We start from the raw sequence: 22,246 nt of genomic DNA on the forward strand, positions 1-22,246 counted from the left end.
TGACTGGGGTAATACCAAGCCCAGCTGCTGTAGAATGTATATTGCAGCACTTGGTTTTGCGTGCAGAGGCTGCATTGCTCTTCTGAACACTGAAAGCCCTACAAACAGCAGATGGGTGGGTGGCCCTGGCGTCGGACCCCTACTGGTATTCAACTGATGACTTATCATAAGGATAGATCTGCCCAGAAAACCCCTTTAACCCCTTAGCGACCCTTGACGTAACTGTACGTCATGGGTCGCATGGGTATGTATGGAGCGAGCTCACACGCTGAGCTCGCTCCATACACGGCAGATGCCGGCTGTATAATACAGCCAGGACCTGCCACTAACAGGTAGCCCGAGCCAATCGCTGCTGTTAACCCTTTACACACTGCGGTCAAACGTGACCGCAGTGTGTAAACGGCGCCGGCGGCATGGGCGCCGCCATGTTTTGCCGATCGCCGCCCTCCTGAACGTCACATGAGGGCGGTGATCGGTTGCTATGACAGTCGGAAGCCTATTGAAGGCTTCCAGGCTTGTCTCTGCACTAGATCTATTAGACGATGCCAGAGACATCGTCTAATAGAAGTGCTGGGATTTTGCTATTCACTGCAATACTGTAGTATTGCAGTGAATAGTATGAGTGATCAGACCCCCTAGGTTTCAAGGTACCTAAGGGGTCTGATCATAAATGTAACAGAAGAAAAAAAAAAGTTTTTAAAAGTATTAAAAAAATATAAAAGTTCAAATCACCCCCCTTTCCCTAGATTAGCTATAAAAGTAATTAAAGAACATTAAACATAAACATATTAGGTATCCCCGCGCTCCAAAATGCCCGAACTATTAGAATATTAAAACATTTATCCCGTACTGCGAACGGCGTAGCGGCAAAAAAAATAAAAACAGCCAAAAAGCGTTTTTTTTCAACACTTTTCCTCCTATAAAAAATTGAATAAAAAGTGATCAAACCATCAGATCTTTCCCCAAATGGTATCAATAGAAACGTCATCTTGTCCCGCATAAAAAGACACCACAACCAGCTCCATACATGGAAATATGAAAAAGTTACAGGTGTTAGAACATAATGACACAATTTTTTTTTTCTATTTTGCAAAGTTTATCATTTTTTTAAAAGTATCAAAACATTTCAAATACTATATAAATTTGGTATCACCGCGTTCATACTGACACGTAGAACACAGGTAACATGTCATTTGTACCAAACAGTGAACGCTGTAAAAATTAAACCCATAAGAAAATGGCACAAATGCATTTTTTCTCCAATTGCACCTCATTCTGAATTTTTTTCCAGCTTCCCAGTACATTGCACAGCATATTGAATAGTGCCATTACAAAGTACAATTTGTCCCGCAAACAATAAGCCATCATGTGACTCTGTGAACTGAAAAATGAAAAAGTTATGGCTCTTGAAATGTGAGGAGGGAAAAACGAAAATGCGAAACCAAAAAATGGCCTGGTCCTTAAGGGGTTAAAACCAAACATAGCTGTACATTTAAGGGGTTAAATGTCCCCTCCTTGGGCTTTTCCTGTTCCTTTTTTGTAGCTCTGTTTGCTGTTCTTTAGATACTTTAGGAAAATGTCTGGTATGTATTCAAACAAGTGTCTGCCTTCCATCATCACGACTTGCACTATATTACAGAGCACTAGTGCACATCACTAGCGGACTGAAGGGTTTTACTCTCATGACGAAAATAGAATCTGACACCAAAGTTTGGTTTGTTTTTAAGGAGGTAACAAAGTTTTCATAGCAAAGGCGAGATGACTAATCACATTTCTGACCCGTATCTGACTTTCCCATAACTGTGGCTCGACCATTTCCCTTCTGTTTGTCCCTGTGCCCACAGACATTAGTCTACCCCTTGATAGCCAAGTCATAGCTAAACAAGTTTCCAAGAACACATATCCTTACATGACCTCCACCCTGGCAACCTCATGTTTTGCTTTATTTTGTTTGTAACGCCCAGATAATTCTAGCGACAGTCTTGTATGATCGCCATATCCCTAATACCAGTACAGGTTGTGCCAGGGAAACAAGTACCAAGAAGAGCCGTCTGTCATATTAACCCTCACACAGCCAGTAATTACATAACTTAGCACTGGGCTACATAGAGACTGTCTGGTAACACCCAGTTGTCCATTTATTCATAATTTCTAGGAGGAGTAACAGAGGAACTTCTGTTCCAGAATTGTTATTTCAAGTATTTACTAAAATATTCATGTAGAGGGGACAGGTCCATGTTAAAAGCTTCTTAGACTGGATATGTTTTTTTTCCTGGTCATATTTATTGACATAGCCTGAGGCTGAAAACATAGGCTGAGGCCCCACGTTGCCAATTTTTTTTTTTTTGCAGATTTTGTTGCACTTTTTTGAGCCAAAGCCAAGAATGGCTAGAAAAGAACGGGGAAATATATAGGAAGTTCTTGTATTTCTCCCTTCTGGTCAATCCACTCCTGGCAGTGGCGTAACTAGGAATGGTGGGGCCCCGTGGCAAACTTTTGACATGCCCCCCCCCCCCCCCCCCGACCGACACCGAAGACCTCGACCAACCCCCTCCTACACATTCCTGCGCACTCTATTATGCCCCATAGTGGCCCCTGCACACAGTATTATACTCCATAGTGGCATCTGCACACAGTATTATGTCCCTTAGTGGCCCCTGCACACACTATTATGTCCCTTAGTGGCCCCTGCACACACTATTATGTCCCTCAGTGGCCCCTCCACACAGTATTATCCCCCGTAGTGGCCCCTGCAAACAGTAGTATCTCCCATAGTGGCCCCTCCACACAGTATTATCCCCCATAGTGGCCCCTGCACACAGTATTGTACCCCATAGTGGCCCCTGCACACAGTATTATGTCCCTTAGTGGCCCCTGCACACACTATTATGTCCCTCAGTGGCCCCTCCACACAGTATTATCCCCCGTAGTGGCCCCTGCAAACAGTATTATTTCCCTTAGTGGCCCCTCCACACAGTATTATCCCCCATAGTGGCCCCTGCACACAGTATTATGTCCCACTGTGGACACCCATAAAATTATTATACTCTGGGGTCTTTTCAGACTCCAGAGTATAATAATCGGAGACCCAGCTCACTCACCTATCTCCCGTCTCCTACGCTGTCGGCCTCTGAAGTAGTCCATCTTCAATTATGTCAGGTGTCACATGACCCGGGACGCAGGCCCGGGTCATGAGATATCAGACGACTAGGCCGAAGCCTGCCCGAATCGTGAAGAGGTAAGTAACAGTGTTTTTTTTATGTTTCTTACCTCTCCCAATCTGCCGATCATTATACTTGGGGGTCCGAAAAGACTTTTCTGTGTTTGTATTTGATTGTGGGGGTCAGTCTTATGTGCCTTGGTAATGAGTTCCACAGTATGGGGGGTGCATGGGAGAAATCTTGGAGACTTTTGTGTGAGGAGCGAATGAGAGCAGAGTGGAGTAGGAGGTTATTGGAGGATCTGAGGTTACGTGTAGGCTGGTAGCGGGAGATGAGGTCAGAGATATATGGAGGGGACAGGCTGTGGATGGCTTTGTATGTTAACATTAGTAGCTTGAATTCAATATGCTGGGCAATAGGTAGACAGTGACGGGATTGGCAGAGGGGGTTCACGGATGAGGAACAGGGGGCAAGATGGATTAAGCGAGCAGCGCAGTTTAACGTGGACTGGAAGCAGGTGAGGGTGTTCGCTGAGAGTCCATGGAGAAGGGTGTTGCAATAATCTAATCGGGAGATTATGAGCGCATGGACAAGTGTCTTAGTAGTTTCAGGGTTGAGGAAGGAGCAGATTCGATGTATGTTTTTGAGTTGAAGGCGGCAGGAGGTGTTGATGGTTTGGACGCGCGACTTGAAGGATAGGTCGGAGTCCAGGGTTATCCCAAGGCATCGGGCCCATGGGAAAGGGGTAAGAATGGTTCCATTAACTTTGATAGATGGGTCAGGTAGAGGGGCCGTACGGGGTGGGGCGAAGATGATGAAATGGGTTATGTACATGGGCCATATAAATCAATGGGTCACGAAACAGCACACAGAGCAAAATATACGGTTGTGGGTATACGAGACTCTAGTCTACACAAATAGTCCAAGAGACTAATGCCACAATATTCCACTTCTACTATAGAAAAAAAAATCACATTTTGAAAATGATATTGTATTGTAAATGTTACTTTTATTGTATAATAAACAACAGCAATGTAACAGTATGCTACGTATACATTCATTTCACGCACATAAAAAAACGCCACATGTGAACGCCCCAATTCTAAGAAAAACCGCCCTACAGCAAAACTACGAAACATTCCGGTGACGAATCATCCAATCGCAGACGCCGTCCCATCCCTGACTAATGCGGTGTGATAACAGCTGCTCTACTATTGGCTAGAAGCACAGCGCTCCGCTATTGGCCGCGGCCGGGCGGTGGGCGGAGCTCTATGCGGCAGGCTAGACTAGAGTATGGCTCTGTTACTAGATGCTGTCACTGTTTCCGGTGCTCAGTGCACCAGTCTCCGGGGTTGAGCGGCTTTATACCGGTCTGGACCGGTCTCGGCTGTGCGGGGAGGTACGTAGGGTTTGGTGGCGCTGTGGGAAATTTGCTCTTATCATGAAGTGTTTTAGCAGGTGCAATATGTTTATTAGTCAGCCTGAGCTGTGACCGGGTTAGTCTCATCCGAGTGGGGTGTCCGTATCCGGCTGCGTGTGTGGTCAGTGTCCGTCCCGGGCTGACCTGTTATGGCTGCTCTCTAGGAAGGGGCTGTGCGCGGTATTTTACGTCTTCTTCGTTGTCTTTCTAGGGCAGAGCTTCTTATGTGGACACCATAGAGGACCGGCAACACCATGACCTCCTGCCAAGTCACCTTCCAAGTCCGAGGGGCCACAGAGCCAGGTGAGCCCCAGCCGCCTGTGGGGTCGTGGGCTATAATATCACTGCTATCACATCTATGTTCATGCCTTCAACACCGTAAATTCGGCGCAGTCGTACCCCTGTGTCAGTCCTTTGGCATAATGCGGTCACATTGGGCGCAAAGTGTTTTAGTATTGTTAAATCCATGTTTTATAATATTTTGTTGCTCGCTAGATTTCTAGAATTTTCCCTATTAAAGGCGTTTTCCCTTATCTAATATGATTACTGGGGCCTGACCCCATTAGTCTTGAGAATTGGGGTCATCAAACCTACTCTGAATGTAGATCAGTAGTGTGAACTGTGTTCTACTCACTAGCTGTGGGCAGCAGTCGGTCACTTCTGTAGAAGTGATCTAAAGGGGTTTTCCATCCCACTAGGTTTTTTTTTTTTTCTTTCAGTAATGACTCATTCACAGGTCATCGATATCCAGTCTCCAGACCCTGAACAGATCTGGCTGTGTCTGGGGTCTGCTGCACAGGATGGGTTTGGAGGCAGCTTTGCCCCTATACAAGTAATAGGTGTGGATCTGTAGCTTTGTGCACTGCGTAGCAGTTATGTCGGGGTACTACATAACTCTGTGTAGCAGTTATGCCTGGGTACTACACAGCTCTGTGCACTGCGTAGCAGATATGTCGGGGTACTACATAGCTTTGTGCACTGTGTAGCAGATATGCCTGGGTACTACATAGCTCTGTGTACTTTGTAGCAGATATGCCTGGGTACTACATAGCTCTGTGCACTGCGTAGCAGATATGCCAGCATACTACATAGCTCTGTGCACTGTGTAGCAGATATGCCTGGGTACTACATAGCTCTGTGCACTGCGTAGCAGTTATGCCGGGGTACTACATAGCTCTGTGCACTGCGTAGCAGTTATGCCGGGGTACTACATAGCTCTGTGCACTGCGTAGCAGTTATGCCGGGGTACTACATAGCTCTGTGCACTGCGTAGCAGTTATGCCGGGGTACTACATAGCTCTGTGCACTGCGTAGCAGTTATGCCGGGGTACCACATAGCTTTATGTCTGTTACTTGAATAGGAATGGATGGTTACGGCTCTATCCAGAGCAGTAGATTTCGGCTTCAAGATGTGGCCTGATAGGCCATTAGTATAGAAACAAAAACAAACAAATCCCCCTCCCCCTGCCACATCTGCATCTAAAAAGCAGCTTTTCTGCATTGTGTGGCCTCAGCCTAAAGCTGTGCTGCAGGGTTCTAGGTTGGACTTCATGGACTGATGTCTTCATCCAACCTCATCTACTATGTATGTATTCACACAAGGCCGTTGCAGATCCCTGTTCTCCTTTACACTGGGATTCCCAGCCCTCAGATACTTATCCCCTATCCTAAATCTGCTTCAAATATTGTCTCTTAAGCCATATCAATTTCTTAGGGAGGTGCAAAATTATTAAAAAAGTGGAGGTGTGTCAGTAGTGCCTAGGGTTCTGTCCATTCACACCACGTTTTAGTACCATTTATTTATTTACATTTGTGCCCTGTTTCTGAACTGACAGTGCCCTATTAAACTAGGGTCACACCAGCTAAACTTAGTGGACCCAAACAATGGAGAGGCGTAGCGCTAAACCAGCGGTAACCTGCGGACCCATTTGGCTATAATGGGGTCCGTCATTGTTCCGTCCAAGCAGGACTCTTTCCCTCACCAGTTTTCGGCAGATATTGCATCAGTTTCACCAAAAGACACTTTGCTGCAGATTTGAACATAGCCTTACTGTATACGGTTCTTTTCGATGGTTTATACTGTGTTCATACTCGTGGGGGACATTTATTAAAGGGGCTCTATCAACAAAATTTTGCTGTATGAGCCCCACAAGGCTATTCAGGCACCACTGATCTTATTTTAACACCCCCCACCCCCGTTTAAAAATAAAACCATAAAAACTTATATGTAAATCATACTTATCGTGTACACTGGGCGGTGATCCACGGTCCGACATCATCTTCTGGCACGCCTACCTCTTATTACTTATTCTTTCGGCGATGCCCTCTGGTCCTGGCTCTTCCCTGGCTTCATCGTTGTCTTCTTCCGGTGGTTCAAATCCGATTGGATCGAATCTGCCATTGAGAAAAATGGTGCCGGAGCATGCTCTGGAGGGAGCGCTGCTGTACATGCGCCGGGTTTGAACCGCCGGAAGAAGACGACGATGAAGCCAGGGAAGAGCAGGGACTGGAGACTGAAAGAAGAGGAAGGCGTGCCAGAAGATGACGTCGGACCGAGCATCACCGCCCAGCGTGCACGCTAAGGTGTGATTTACATATATGTGCAGTGCACCGGCATTCAGTCAAGGCTCCCCGTATTTTGGAACGGAACCTGAGGCGGCCTCCACTTCAGGTTCGGTCCAAAAACCCCCATGTGAACTTACCCTAATGAGGTCCGTGTGGTTTCTGTTCAGTTTCCATACAAAAAAAGGAGAGAAAAGTGCTGCTTGCAGAGGGAAATGGAATCTCAGAACGCAGATGTGATCTGGGACTAAGACCTTACAGCCATGTGAGTTAGTCAGTATACGTAACATACTGACATTGTATCTTCTATGGTGGACTGGCTGGAGGAATGATACACTAGACAAGTGATGTGATCAGTACTGACAGTGACTAAATTAAAAGAACGGTCTACTCCGCCAGCCGAGTTGTCTGCCATGGGAATATGTATCTGCTTTAATATTTATGATCCTATTGACGTGACAGTGCTGGAAATGGTAACTGCATGAAATGGATGGAGCGGGTAATGGCTTCACAGCTCATCGCTTTCTGCCATTATGTTCTTGTTTTAATTTTTTTTCCTCTGAAAGACAATCTTTAGAGGATCCTCCTTAATCCAGACCCGATTTCTTATCAGCTGGCATATATTACTCTGCATGCGCTTGGCCCAATAGGATGTGCCTGGTTTATGATGAGGCGATCTCCTTGTCCTAAGTAAGGCACATCCTCTGGTGGGGATTGCCAAATACGGTGCATGGCAATATCTACCAAATTTGTGCCATTCATTTGCCATTTTGCGCACACACCCAAGTGTTTTGCCCTCCCTTCCCCTCTCAGTAAGGCAGTCCTAGGTTGTTTTTGTGATCATTTGTTGGCAGTATCATGGCCGACCTTTGTCTTGTGCATGGTCAGCTTTAGGTATACATCTGATATTTGTTCAGCAGATATGGTTGGGGGTGGATTTGGTGTTTCCCGTGTTCTATAGGGAGGTAAGTCACAAAACATCTTTGTCCGTCACTTACTCCACTCTTCAGGAGAATTAAGCATGCGTGTGTAATGAGGGGATGAGGAGGAATAGCTCTTAGCTGGGCAAAGTTGTTCCTTGACTTGTTATGAAGAATAACCTTGTAGTGCAGACAACCTTGTGGTTGTTTTAGCTGGCAGCGGGTGCACATTGTTGTGCTCTGTAACAAGCAGAGGTCTAATCTTCTAAATCTATGAGAAAATGAGTTGAAGTAATGTGACTTTTGTTCCCTCTTTCACCAGCAGGGCTCCTTTGTTGGAGACTAATCTAGGGTTTGTGTAATAATGTCCTTGGCCCAAAATGTCCTTCGGAGAATGTTGAAATGAAGTCTTGACGCAGTAACTCTTACAAGACCTTTAGACTTATTGCTAAGGCCCGCTTCACATCTGTGTTCAGGTTTCTGTTCATGGAGTCTGCTTGGGGACCTATCCAAATGGAAAAAGTGGTTACCTAAGGAAACTCGTGGACCTCATAGACTATAATGGGGTCCATGTGGTTTCTGCGCGATTTCCGCTTGAAATATGCAGAAAGAAAAGTCCTGCTTGCAGGTGTGTGTCGGATTAGACAGCGTGCACACAAAAGCTAGCATTATAGTTATTTATGATACTAGTTGTCCCTGCATCTTGGCTACATACAGTATTGGGACGCTATGTAGTAGAGTGGCGAGGACTCTTCAGTGCCATTCACATCACATTTTGATCATCAGTTTATCTAATCAGTTGACCTCAAGGGTCACATGATTGCTGAGGCCGATCAGCAGCCTCAGGAATAGACCCTGGGACGTCACTGGTAGCGATGTCACGTGCAGCGGGACATCTGCCGGAGGACAAAAATGGAATGGCATGTCCGAAAGTCGCCAGGAGGCAGCGGAGCACTGGGGGAAAGGTGACTTTTCTTATTTATATGGGATATTTTAGTTTATTTTTTCTTTTTAATGTTAAGTGTATGGCTAACGTTAGAGGTCACTATTTTAGAGGATTGTAGTTCACCCGTAGGCCTTCTGTACACTAGTCACACAAGGTCACCAGATAGGACAGGCGAAGTCTACCTTGTTTGCCTTTAGATATAATTAACCAGCGCTATATTTTCTGCTGGTAAACAAGTGCTAGACATGGCCAAGACCTGCAATCCAACCTGATCTGCTGGAACCGTTTAACCCCGTCCTTGGCGACTTAGTCACAGTCTAATTTTTGTAGACTAATAATATGGCAAACATCCTAGACCTGTACAGGCAGCAAGAAAGTAAATACGTTTTATTATGCCGTCTTCTAAAAAAATTTATAGACTTGAGCTCTGAGAGCATAAGACACTGTCTGTACCAGCATTGACCTTAATAAAGGGAACAGAGACTGCCAGCGCTGTCATTTTCACCATACCAGCTGCGTCCTCAAACACATGAACTTGATGTTACTAAACACTGCTGTCTAGTATTACATCTTTTTCCATTCGGGGTTGGATTGTCATTTTTAATTTTTTCAGCTAGCCTTTACCTCTCGCCTACATAGTGGGGCACTGGCCATTTGGGATACTGTCACCAGGTCACTGCTCGTCCTTTGGATTACTTTAGGCAGGTACTGGCCACTCCATACCAGGAAAGGCCCACTAAACCTGCCATTTGAAGGTGCCCAGTCCCAGGCCCTTACACTCACATCTTTATGCTTGCCTGTTTTTCGTGCTTCCAACTTGGCAACTTCAGGAATTGACTGTCTACTTGCTGCGTAATGCATGTAGCCTCTTGACAGAAGTCAGTGTAACAAAATAAGCAATGTTATTCACTCCACCCATATGTGGATTCAGGGTAAGTTCACACGCAGCAGCTTTGGTGTCCCTGAAAGTCATGTTGGCGTGTCATTTTACTGCAAATTTGTGCAATTTTTCAGATTAGTGACTGAATCTGCATGGCTTACATGTGACGTGGATATCCCAGGTTTCATTCTGTACAGCTAAGACCAAATTCCCCAGAAAGATTTGATACGCTGCCAAGTGAAGATCCATGTCACATGTCGCTTTCTGTGCATTTTTCTCTCTCGTTTCTGCTGTCATTTCTGCAGATTTTCCATGCACAATCACAGATTGAGAGAATCTGTGGTGTTTCCACCATGTACGAGCATAACCTCAGTATGACACATGGGCAGTAAATACAACCTTGTAAATAAGGTTCTTTGTGTTACTGGTTTGCAAGTGTTGCCTAAGCCATGAAACTATATCTCTAGAGCTTTACTTTTCCTGCCATATATCTAATCTGCTCAGGGAATGATAAACCTATGGGCTTAGTCATTATCATCCCTTTATCATTCTCATAGACTTACTGATATAGGAAAAGTTTTACTTTTACGTTTTACTTTTACAATAAATAAAGATACATATAGATAGCGAATGCAACACTAAGGCTGGTCTTACACGACCGTATTGAATGTATGGTCCGCAAGTTGCGGCAACATAGGCTCCGCAGATGTCCGTGTCCTGCCGCACTGGCCCATAGAGTTCTATGGGCGAGTCCGTGCAGTGCCGCAATTCATGGCCATTACAGACATGTCCTATAAAATGCAGACCTCGGTTGCGGCCTGGCCACACCACGGATAAAATATCCGGTGGTGTAAGAGGCCACATTTAATATAATGTGTCCGCAATTGAAAACCCTCAGTTGCAAACTTACATTACGGCCGTGTAAGACCAGCTTAAGGGTATGTTCACACAGGTTAATTTGGCGTTGATTTTTTGACCTCAAAAACTAATCCAAATGTCATTCTGAATCTGCCTCCCATTGTTTTCAATGGGAGGCAGAGACTGACACAGGGCACGGAAAAAAAAAATAAGCGTCCTGCTGGGTTCCGCAGTTGATTCAGTCTCAGAATGAATGCCATGAGCCTTAAGCTGCTTAGCAGTCTTGTTTGAGGATAATCAGAGAGTAAATCCACAGGCGGAAAGCTGAAACCCTGCTTTGTTTTTCCACTTTGCAATGCATAGAACCATGATGGCGAACCTGTGGCACTCGGAGCACTCTCTGTGGGCACCATGTGTGGAACAGATTATACTGGGTGGGGGCCACTATGCAGCAGATTATACTATGTGGAGCCCACTATGGAGCAAATGGTACTATGAATGGGCCACTGTGGAGCAAATGGTACTATGAATGGGTCACTGTGGAGCAGATTGTACTATGAATGGGCCACTGTGGAGCAGATTGTACTGTTTTATAGCAGACACGTGATATTATCACAGACCATCCACAAAGTATTAAGGCTAAATTTCCGTGCTGACACTTTGTGATAAATTAGTGGGATGACTCTCAGGTACGCCTGATGCTTAATCATTCTCTATAAAGGGGGTGTGACCTAAATAATCGCCACTAATCGTAATCAAGATAAATTGTCCGATTTACTTTTGGTTTTGACTTGGGTCATAATCACCCAGCCCTAGCGTGACATTTTCGTCTGTAACTGGGATTCAATGGATGTCCCAGTTTGGACAGCAAACAATAGTAAAGCGTGAAGGCTAAAAGTACATAAACTTACATATAGATAAGAAATACTAGACAATAAAGTCACAAAGATCTCCCACAAGGATTGTACCCATGTATGAACTCGTACTTCTATATGTTATATGGTCCTAGACACACGGGCTGTTTACATGGCCTCGTCGCTGTTATCTTGGTGTCTTCTCTCTGGCACTTGGTTTATGTCAGTCCTTGTGTAAGCTCTGACGTCATCGGGGAAGAACAGTTTCCTAGAACTGCTTTGCTGTGCACGATAACAGCTTGGGTTCCTCTGCACACTATGTGCTGTATGTGGAGAATGTTTCTATGTACTTTACCTTGTCTTTTGTGTTACTTCGTTTCCCCGTCACTTCCTTTAGCACACCTATACACTTGTGCACTTATGTTATGTTTACAGAGGAAGAAACTTTGTATTCCGCTTTCTTTCTGTGTTACGTAAGCTGTAATTCTGAGAAGTGAACTCAGGCAGCCTTCAGCTTGTTCTCCTGTGAGTCAGCCTTGTGCATGCCAAGTAGAGACGCCTCAGATAACCTAGTGAGCCGCACTTATACTGTCTATAATGATAGGGTTTCCTAAAGGAATGCAGCTGAATGACTTCAGTATTCTCCACAAACATTCATTACTATCACTCATTTTATCCCCGAGCCTTAACGTCTTGTCTGCCGATCTATCAGCTTCTCTCTACTTGTGCCCAGTCCGCTGTGGTAGTCCCTGATACTGCGGCAAAGAAAGGGAGCGGCTGCTAAAAGGCTGGAGACTCACTCAATGTCGTCTGCTTAAAGGAATTCTTCTCATTCCACGTCCATGTCTTTCTCAAGGCTCTTAGCTTATTTCTATTGTATAATGGCATCACATTCTGCAGCACTTTACAAATTTCATGCAGATGTTGTATATTATACATGTGTGAATTTTGGATGAGGTTTATAATTTTCCCTGTTTCATCTATAGTTAAAGAGAACTTTTCATGTCCTTCTGCACATGCGGTTTTATATACTGCTAAAAAGCCACTGAATTCAGCTCACTGTCAGCTTTCCAGTTATGTACCCCGAGGCTGGAGATATTGGTGCTGTTAGTTTTGGCACCGATGTCTGCCCACTGTCGCTCCCAGCCCAGCTAGACTGTCAGGGACGCCCTTCTGACAGTAGGTAGAAATCAGTGCCGAAACGAACAGCACTGATATCTCCAGCCTCAGGGCACATAACAGGAAAGCCGAATTCGGTGCACTGTCAGCTTTCTAGCGCTATATAAAGTTGCATGGGCAGGAGGACATGAGAGGTCCTCTTTAAGTAGAACCGTTCACCACCTCCAGCAAGTCTAGCTCTTTATATGAATTAATAGACACTGTTCCACTGATTCTGGCACAGTCGGAATTTTTTTTCTCTAGCACGCGCCATTCCTGAGCAATCAATGCTGAGTTTTGCCGATACACATTTTAGGCTCTGCACTGTCAGTAGGCCGGTCTGTGGTAGGAGATATATATATATATAATTTTATTTTTCATATTCTCCTTTCTTTTTAGGCTAGGGCTGCATGGCGACTTTGGCTGCACCTTCCACTATGCGACCAAAGATTCCTTGGTCTCTTTATGACTCCCTCACTAATGTTAGTGAATGGAGTCACATTGTGTCCCACAGTGTGTCACGGCCATAACTTCAAGATACAAAATGAGTTTTTGATTTAAAGTTGTGGCACACGAAGGGTTGCTTTGCAGGTCACCCTAGTGATCGGTGGGCGCTCTTATCATTCATTTCTAATCTGAGTGTTCCTTGGGTGCATTCACACGGAGTTTTGTGGTGCTGCTTTTGCCACAAAACTGGTGTAAAGAATCAGCGATGCAAAACAGAATCCCATTGAGTTAAATGGGTTCCATTCTACGTGCGCTACACATTGAAATCAATGGGTAAAGAAGCCTCCGATTGATTTCAATGTGTACCGCGCATAAAACAGTACCCAACGAACTCAATGGGATTCTGTTTTGCATCGCTGATTCTTTACACCAGTTTTGTGCTAAAAACAGCACCACAAAACTCTGTGTGAATGCATCCTAACAGTAATGCTGTTTTGTTACCTTCTAGTGATATAGCAGGTTTTTTTTTTCTCCTGAGATTGATCACTGAAAAGGACCATTAAATTTGAAATGGAAATATGTTCTGCGGCCCAGAATCTTTATTACATCACCATATTTAATAATTAATTCTTATCTCTGACTGATCTCTGAATAATTGTGCCGGCTTTACATGACTTGTCTCCGCCACTGCCCAGTACTGAGCACTGCCACATAAGTCCATTAATCCATAGTCACAAAGACTCTTTTTCTCTGTTTTTCAGATGAAGTCATTGCACTTTGTGGGAGCTGTGATACTTTAGGTGCCTGGAAACCCCAATATGCTGTTATCTTACAACCTGATGCTGATGATTGGTAAGTTTAGCCTTGATCCTTGGTTTTTAAAGGGGATTTCTGGCCCATAATGTGTGTTATATACTAATGACCTGTCCACAGAATAGGTTATCAGTAAATGATCAATGGGTAGGGGGGAGGTGTCTGATACCTACACCTGATCTGGCTGCTTTTTTGCTTCTGAAGCTGCTGCGGGGGATGGGGCCTGACCGCAATTTTCTCCTATACAAGTGATAGGGCTGAACAGCAGTTCCCTGGCACTGCTGATTAAGTATACCACTGTCACTCCCTATAAACTGCAGCAGCTTCCTATGCCAGAAACTGCTTGAACAGCTGATCTGTGTTGGTTCTGGTATTGTACCCCAGTAGAATGATACACTGATGGTCTGTAACCAGTCTGCAAACCAAACATTGTAATGACTGAACCATAATAGCAGACATGAACAAAATCACATTAATTATCCAGGTTAATGTTTTTTTTGTTTTTTTTTAATACAGACTGCCCATATCAATACAGCCACGCTGTGGGCCAAAAGTGTGTTTGTGTATACACAGAGAGAGATAACATAATGGGGTATTTACTAAGCCTGTTTACTAGTTAGACTATGTAAACCTGAAAATTACATTCTTAAAGGGGTATTCCCGACTCGCCTGTTCACCATCTTGCATGCTGTGTACTCTGTTCACTTCCTGGTTTTCTCTGTACATTGGTGGGCGGGGTTTCATTTGCTGTCTCCCAGACAAAGCCAGCTCTGCTATCTCTCTTCATAGCAGTGCATGTTTGCACTCAGTATTGAGGGATAGTTGTAAATAAATTAGCCCAGTATCACTGGAAGATGCACAATATGAAGCTGATGTAGCAGAGCTGGATTTGTTAGGTGATGAGAATCCCAAACTTACATGCTACAGAAACAAGAGTCAGCTTGCAATAAACTCTGTTTTAGATCTGTTACATGCAGAGGTAATGGATTCCCTGTCTCAGCCCTTATCAGCAAAATTCAATTAGACGACCTGATAACTGTGAGATAAACAGCTCAGAAATAGAAGCTGCTCCAAACACTCAGCTCTCCCTTCCCTCCCTGAGAGCAGTGAGCTATATCACTTGTCCTGGGCGGAGCGATAAGATCATCCCCAGGCCCGAGGTTATGGAAACACAATGTAAACAATGAAGTGAATAATCTCAGATAGGGGCCAAACAAAGCAGTTTTGCTGTAGCAATATATTTAGGAAAAGTCTTAAATCCACATAAGCTAGCAATATAGATAGGATCCATGAGATGGGACAACCACTTTTCAACAGAGTTGGTCCCCAGACCTCAGCATGCCATCCCAGCCCCACAGATGGGTTAGTCACCTGAATCAATCAGTGTTTTCTTCTTGTGCGCCGCTGCCTCCCTTGATGGAATATTGCTGTTTTTGTCAATATACAAGCGAGCTCTTTGGAGTACTGAGGCTATTGCCATTGCTCCACATAGTTAAGCGGCAATGCCCTTATTTCCCGGACACCTCACTATCATATCAGCAAAAATAGTAACATACCAGCAAACAGTCACCGATTCACAGGGGGAAATACCATTTGATTCTGTTGACCCTAACCCATCTATCTGTGGGCTGGGTTCTGGTGACAGGTTGTATTGTAAAGGACTTATCCAGAAGTCTCTAAGTCTACTGGAGGTGCTCTACACTTATGAGTTATGTCTTATTCTTTTTTTTCTTTTTTTTTTCTCTCTCGACAGTATGATCTGGAAAACCAATGTTACACTCCCCAAAGGAATCAAAGTACTGTATCGCTATTTCAAGGGCACTTTTCTGGAGCCAAGGGTATGTTGCTGTTTCTTTTCTAGCGATCATTGTTCCTTATTTGTAGAGCATCATTTATTCAATGGTGCTTTATAGTTGAAGAGGGTTTACCAAAAAAAAAAAAAAGCCAAAATGAGAAGAATATACTAACATTATGACTAACTGGTACAGTGAGGTAGAGTACCCTGCCCGCCACAAGGGTTTCCAGTCTTTATTTCTCCCTTTGTATTGTCCTGTCCGGTCTGGGCACTTCTATTGGCATGATTAGCCTCAGACACCATGGGGTTAATCAGTAGTGTCTCATGCCGCGGGTTGTGTCGCCGAATCAGTTACGTAATCCATGGCAGATCAAGCAGGGTGCTGCTTTTTTAGTTTTTTTGTGTTTTTTTATGGACGCTGAAAAAAAAACATCCCCACTAGCTCCCAATGAAAATAATGGGCCGCAGATTTTTTTTTTTTTTTATAGGCAAAATTCAGCCATGTGATCTGAGTCTCTTAAAGGGGGCAGCTGTTTAAAGCACGGAAGAGAGACAACTGCAGCACAAAGCACTTACGAGACAGAAGGCAATATTTTTCTCATTGTCACCTCTGTCAGCCTTTACAAAGTGCAAACCTACTGCAGTTACTTTTAGCTCTGCCCCCATAAGGGTGTAACTAGGATAATGTACCAATAATCAAAACTGCAGAAACTAAGCAGGCCGACTCGCCCAAAGACGCACACCTCAGCATCTCCTTTTTAAAAGGGCTGTCCACTTTGGATTACCCCGTTTTATAGGAGGCAGAAACTCCAAGTGACTATCAGATTATCAAGGGTGCTGCAGAGCATTTATTTATTTATTTTTTTCTGTGACCGAGCTGCCGAATGATCAAATGTCAGTTGGACGTGACCTCAAATTTACTAAGAAGAGACTGACTCAACTGATCGGCTGAAGAAATCCATGCAATACAGGGAGAACATACAAATCCAGGATTAGCCCCCACCATTCCTGAGCATTTAGCACAGTCAGTATTAGTGACTAGAGCCACCAATGCAAGTGGGTGGTGTCAGACAAGTAGCAGGCTAGGGGGTGGGACTCTCTGTGCCCGAGTCGCGTCCCTTTGCCTGCTCCTTCCCGAAAGCACCCACTTGACATTAGTAAGCCTAGTTAGCGTATCTAGCATTAACACTAACTATGCTGACTGCTGAGGAACGGCGCAGGCTTGCGATAAAAATGCCAACTGTGCCCGATGTGGTGGGGAGGAGTCTATTAAAGAATGCTAAAAGATATTGGTGGAGCTGGTGAAAGGTCATCTCATATCAGATCAATGCACAGCACAGTGACATGGAGGTTGTATAGTGGGTGCCTATAAAAGGATGCAAAGAACTGGAATTGGAAACTGTGAACGGTCCTCTTGGACGACCGATCCTAAGGATTGGTCGATCATGGATAGAAAAGTCTTGAAACCCTTTTAAATTCTTCTGCCTTCATGGAGCACAAGGAAAGGTTTTCTGTCTGTGTTTTGAGATGCAGATATACTGACCTTCCATTCACAGCACATCTATGGAAGCCGCTCTATGAATGTGTATGTGTTTTACAATAAACCTGGCACAGTCCTGCAGCTGCAATCCCAGAGATGACAGTTATATGGAAAGTATGATCAATGCAGATAACTTCACTTTTAATTTACAGAATAAAGGCGAGTCATGCCAAGTCATAGTTCACAAGTGGGAGACTCATCTACAGCCACGATCAATAAAGCCTTTAGGTATGGTCATCTGCCACTTCTTTCACATGGATCAATTCAGCAAATTTTAATATTTTGGTGCTTCGCACGTTGCTTCTTGATTCTGTAGATTTAGCTGAAGGCTATGGTCCTCGTAGAGCGTTGCTTTTTCCTGTGATGTTCTCTTTGCCACACGAAATATCAAGTTGACTATCTGAACACCACTAGGACATGAAACATATACTGAGGACTCCTTGTATTTCTGCTTTTGTAAATTCTTGTAGCCCTTATAGAATAACCATTCTGGAGCATCTTTTCTTATAGCCTGATGTTCTTCTGTTCCTCTGTTATTCCTCCTAGAAATGTTTGAGTAACTTGACAGCTGACAATATCAAATTGTGCAAGGACCTGCCTCTTTGACACAGTTAAAGGGGTAACACCAAGTTGTCAGTTTATTCCTAAATGTTCAGGAAGACTAACAGCGCAATATAGAGTTATAAGAAAAAGTGGTACAGCATTGTTTTATTTCCAAATACACCTGGAGACAAATCTTCTATACTTGTGTATCTATTCCTTTTATGGAGACCCATATTTCTCCAAGGTAGTAGTCGTACTCTTTTCCATCTGCCGCTGTGCGATCAGACTACACAGGCTCTATTACTATTGGTCGTCCTGGGAGCTTTAGATGAAAGCCCATAGAAGAAAATGGCTTTGTTTCCTGTAGATGAATTGGAACATTGAATCACTGAATTATCCTCACTTGTTGCTAGTTGCCCCCTTCTATGAACAGGCCTTAAGGGTAAGTTCACACAGGGTTTTTTAGTCAGGATTTTGAGGCCGTATCCGCCTCAAAATGCTGACCAAAAAGACGGCTCCCATTGATTTCAATGCGAGCCGGTCAGTTCTTTTTTCCGGGAGCCGTTTGTTCCGGCTCCCAGAACAAAGAAGCGAGATACTCATTCTTTCAGGCAGATTCACCTTGTGACATCCGCCTGAAGACACTCCCTCCTGACTAGGCTCATTCATTTGGGCCTAATCCGGAGCAGAGTGCGTGACTGGATGCCGGTGCACTGCATCCAGTCGCAGCTACCCGTATTTTGGACCGGAACCTGAGGCGGAGGCCACCTCAGGTTCCGGTCCAAAAAACCCTGTGTGAACTTACCCTAGCATGTAGCAGAAGCCTTTATGTAGTCTTGATACCTCATTGTTTTGGACTTGATGGTGGTAACCTGGTAGATGCATATCTGCCAAATCCTAGAAGAACAATATACAAACAGGACCTGTCACCTCCTTAAACTTCCTGTTCACACTGAAAATACAGGTTGGTCCTCACTGCTAGTATAGATAGATAGATAGATAGATAGATATGGATATGTGTGTAGATAGGTTGTGTGTTTTTGCTGTATGAGATCCTGACGTCAATAGCAGCCTCTCCTACATTTCCAGACCAGTGACTACTGTGCCAGTTCCCTCCGCCCTCTGTTTGCATTCTAGGAAATCTCCCGTCCATCAGCTGGCCGAGTCTGGGATCGCATGAGGAGCTTCTAAATATTCTAGACTATTCCTGGCAGATAGACCTAATCTTCTTTCCATATGGCGCTGGAGATGTTTCTAATGTAACCGAATCCGTATTGTGCAGTGTTACAGGGTAGCCATAGTGAGGACCTACTTGCCTTCCCAGTGTGCACATGGCAATGTAGACTGATTTGGGGGAGAGCATGGAGGTGACAGATTCTCTTTTAATGTAAAGGCCAATATTACAGTTCAGATCTGTCTTCTAGAATAGTATTCCAAGACGAGAGGAAGGAAACCATCTGTTCTGAGAAACTGCAAATTGCTGATTTCTGAAAATTAGGCCGTTAAATATAGAACATAGAAGGCGAAACTAGACAGACGTATTTGTGCAACTTCTAAACTCCATGGATGTATTCCTATAATAACACTGAGGTACAAAGAAAGATGTACTGAAATCTCCAGCCATTGGATCATGGCGAAGAAATGTTTTGTTGAACTTCAGTGAATTTCCTACATTAATTTGTATCCACATTAGATCTATGACAAAGAAAGAGAACACCGGGCCTTTATCGCCACCTGCTGGAAGACAGCAGTCTTATTAGTCTGTGACCGACTCACTGTTGTACCTCCAGGCCTGTTATACTTCCTTGTCAGCAAATTGAACATTTTTCAATTTTTCCTTGTCCTAATGAGAAATGGGAAACAATAGATTTAAAAAAAAAAAAAAAAAAAAAATTATTTCTAGGGGGAATAATTAAACCATTTGTAAATATTCTGTATCCCCTATACCGGCAAACCTGTACATTGAAAACATTGTGGTTTTATTATATTTTATGAATGTTTAATAGAAGAAAATTTATTTTGTACTTTTATGCACTAAAAATAGTGCTCTTGTACTCTAGGGAGGGGAAATAAAAACAAACAACTAAACACATTCGGGGGTGGAATTTGTCTATCGATCTGTTAGTTAAAGGTTGTAAATCACAACCCCAATGGTGCACCACATTGTTGGCTCTACACCCCATTTGCCACTTAAGAAAGTAGGCTAAAACCAAGAAGGAGGAATTTACTGTAAATCTTAGCAGAAACTGAGAAGTTCTACTAGAGAGATTAATTCTAGAACACAGACAGGTGTAGGTACCCACAGCCTTGAGTGCTGCTCTGGAGGCACAAACTCTCCAAGCATTACGCCCATTGGCTTCAATGGGAACCGTGCAGTATTTAAGGGGGAGTTTTCCTCTTATAAATCTGCGCTTCTATTACCATTTTCTGCTATATGCAAATGAGCTCTAAGTGGAACAAGGGTGGTGCTGCTTACCTCTTCGAAGCAACAACAATGCCCTTGTTGCTCTGAAGAGCTCATTTGGGACTTCTAATTAAAAAAAAAAAAAAATGCCATCAAACAGCATAGACCGAGGTCTTATAATACTACAACACTGAGGAAATGGTACAAAGTAGTTTAGGAATGGTTTTAATTTGAAAAATTGACTAAACAAATGAGTGTCCTTACTTTGCATTAATGGTTTCCTTTTTTCCTTCACTTTTATACAGAAGCAGAATTGCACTTGGACGATGGAGAATTTGGAATCCATAGTAAGTTACACTTTCTTTTTCTAGTTGTATTAGCCTTACTTTGGCTTCTAAAGCCAAAGAATCTTACGAAATATTCGGTCCTCCTCTATGGTGGTAATGCAGAAATGGCAATATTTCATCCGGTCCTCCAGTATGGTGGTAATGGAGAAATGGTAATATTTCATATACAGTAAAATCTACCTTATATACTTAATGGCAAAGTATGCTACATCAAGAGAGCCAATGCTTTGGAAAGACCCTGTGCGTATGTTGACCTGGGTTCTCTGTTCATGAGGACAGGAAAGTACCAGGCCAGTTGCAGAACTAATAAGGTTTTATGACTATATTTTTTAATCTATCTTTTTGTCCCATGTAGCCATAATGTTGTGTTCGTCCTGAACTTGAATATGCTTTTTTTTTTTTTTTAATCTTTCCTGATATTGTCATTAACTTTTATGGTTAAGGTATCCGGTGCTTTTTTTAGCCTTTCTGCCTACCATTTGTCCAATGAAGTCATTGCCTTCCCATCTGTCCTTAAAGGTGTCCTTCTCTCTAATCTAGAGGGTAGTGGTCCTCAGTTAGGAGGGCTCAGTAGGTATTACATGGTGTGACACTAACAACGTGTGTGGATGTAAGCTAAAAAAAAATTGTGCCTAACATTTGGTTAATGTATTATAACAGTGATATTAATGTATATTGTTCCAACTAACATGTGACACCCCCCCCCCCCCTTTTTGGGATAAAAAAAAAAAAAAAATTGCATGTAGGTATTGGTATTAGTGATAATGTTTGTCTTACGATCATCCGAATATGCGGCACACGTAATCTAATTCGCTTTAATAGAACGGGCTATCCTTTTATCCTGTATTGTATATATGTAGAAAATACATGGTGCAAAAATGTTATATCTGTGAACAGTATAGAAATAGTCCTGGCAGTTAAGCAACGTTTACTCTGGGCATTTAAAGAATATAGCTTGTACATCTTTTTATTCTTATTACTATTCATATCACAAAGTTAAAAAACAAACAAACATGAAAGTAACTGAAAAAAAATTTCTCCTACCCATTTATTTCTATATCCCTTGTTTACAAGTCACCCATCCTGCATTTGTATTGACATCCATCTGTTCCCTCAAGTCTATATGACTGCAGGGTCAGACTACGCAGGGTTTGCTTGTAGTCTGTCATCATGGAGACACATAGGTGGTTAATTTTAGTTCAGACAAATGTTTTGTTTTTTTTTTCTTTGGAATTATAAAAAATAGTGGCTTTCAACTACTTCAAATAATTGCATGTTTCATGGGGATCTGAATTCCGAAACCTCCAGAACAGAGAGGGTCCTGTTACATCATTCTGAGGGGGGTTCGGAGGTCATACCATTATTCTTATTGTTATGATACACATAACACGTATGATGGTGATATTCACATCATTTACTGCTTTCCCTGTGCTCTTCCCGAGACCCTTACCATGGCCCATGGGACATTTGCATCTGTGATGTGGATCACAGGGTTTGCGGCAGCTGTCAAGACCCTCCCCACCCTTTCGAAACATCAGCAAGTTCTCTATAGCAGTCTGGAGCTGCAGCAGAAATATTAACCCTTCCCATCTGTACTG

General features: G+C 43.5%; 1 protein-coding gene across 2 annotated transcripts in view; it reads left to right on the forward strand.

Moving 5' to 3' along the window:
• The first annotated feature begins 4,441 nt into the window (after positions 1-4,441).
• The window catches only part of GPCPD1 (glycerophosphocholine phosphodiesterase 1), a 45,002-nt gene continuing 27,197 nt past the window's right edge, over positions 4,442-22,246 (forward strand). For both annotated transcript variants that reach the window (XM_075267468.1, XM_075267469.1), the window contains exons 1-6: positions 4,442-4,560; positions 4,793-4,884; positions 13,968-14,058; positions 15,773-15,857; positions 17,507-17,582; positions 20,607-20,648. In XM_075267468.1, the coding sequence (XP_075123569.1) occupies positions 4,836-4,884; positions 13,968-14,058; positions 15,773-15,857; positions 17,507-17,582; positions 20,607-20,648 (343 nt within the window). In that variant the 5' untranslated portion in view covers positions 4,442-4,560; positions 4,793-4,835. The remainder of the gene's footprint in view (positions 4,561-4,792; positions 4,885-13,967; positions 14,059-15,772; positions 15,858-17,506; positions 17,583-20,606; positions 20,649-22,246) is intronic.

The sequence above is a fragment of the Leptodactylus fuscus genome, chromosome 3, assembly GCF_031893055.1.
Source record: "Leptodactylus fuscus isolate aLepFus1 chromosome 3, aLepFus1.hap2, whole genome shotgun sequence".
NCBI classification, from domain to species: Eukaryota; Metazoa; Chordata; class Amphibia; order Anura; family Leptodactylidae; genus Leptodactylus; species Leptodactylus fuscus.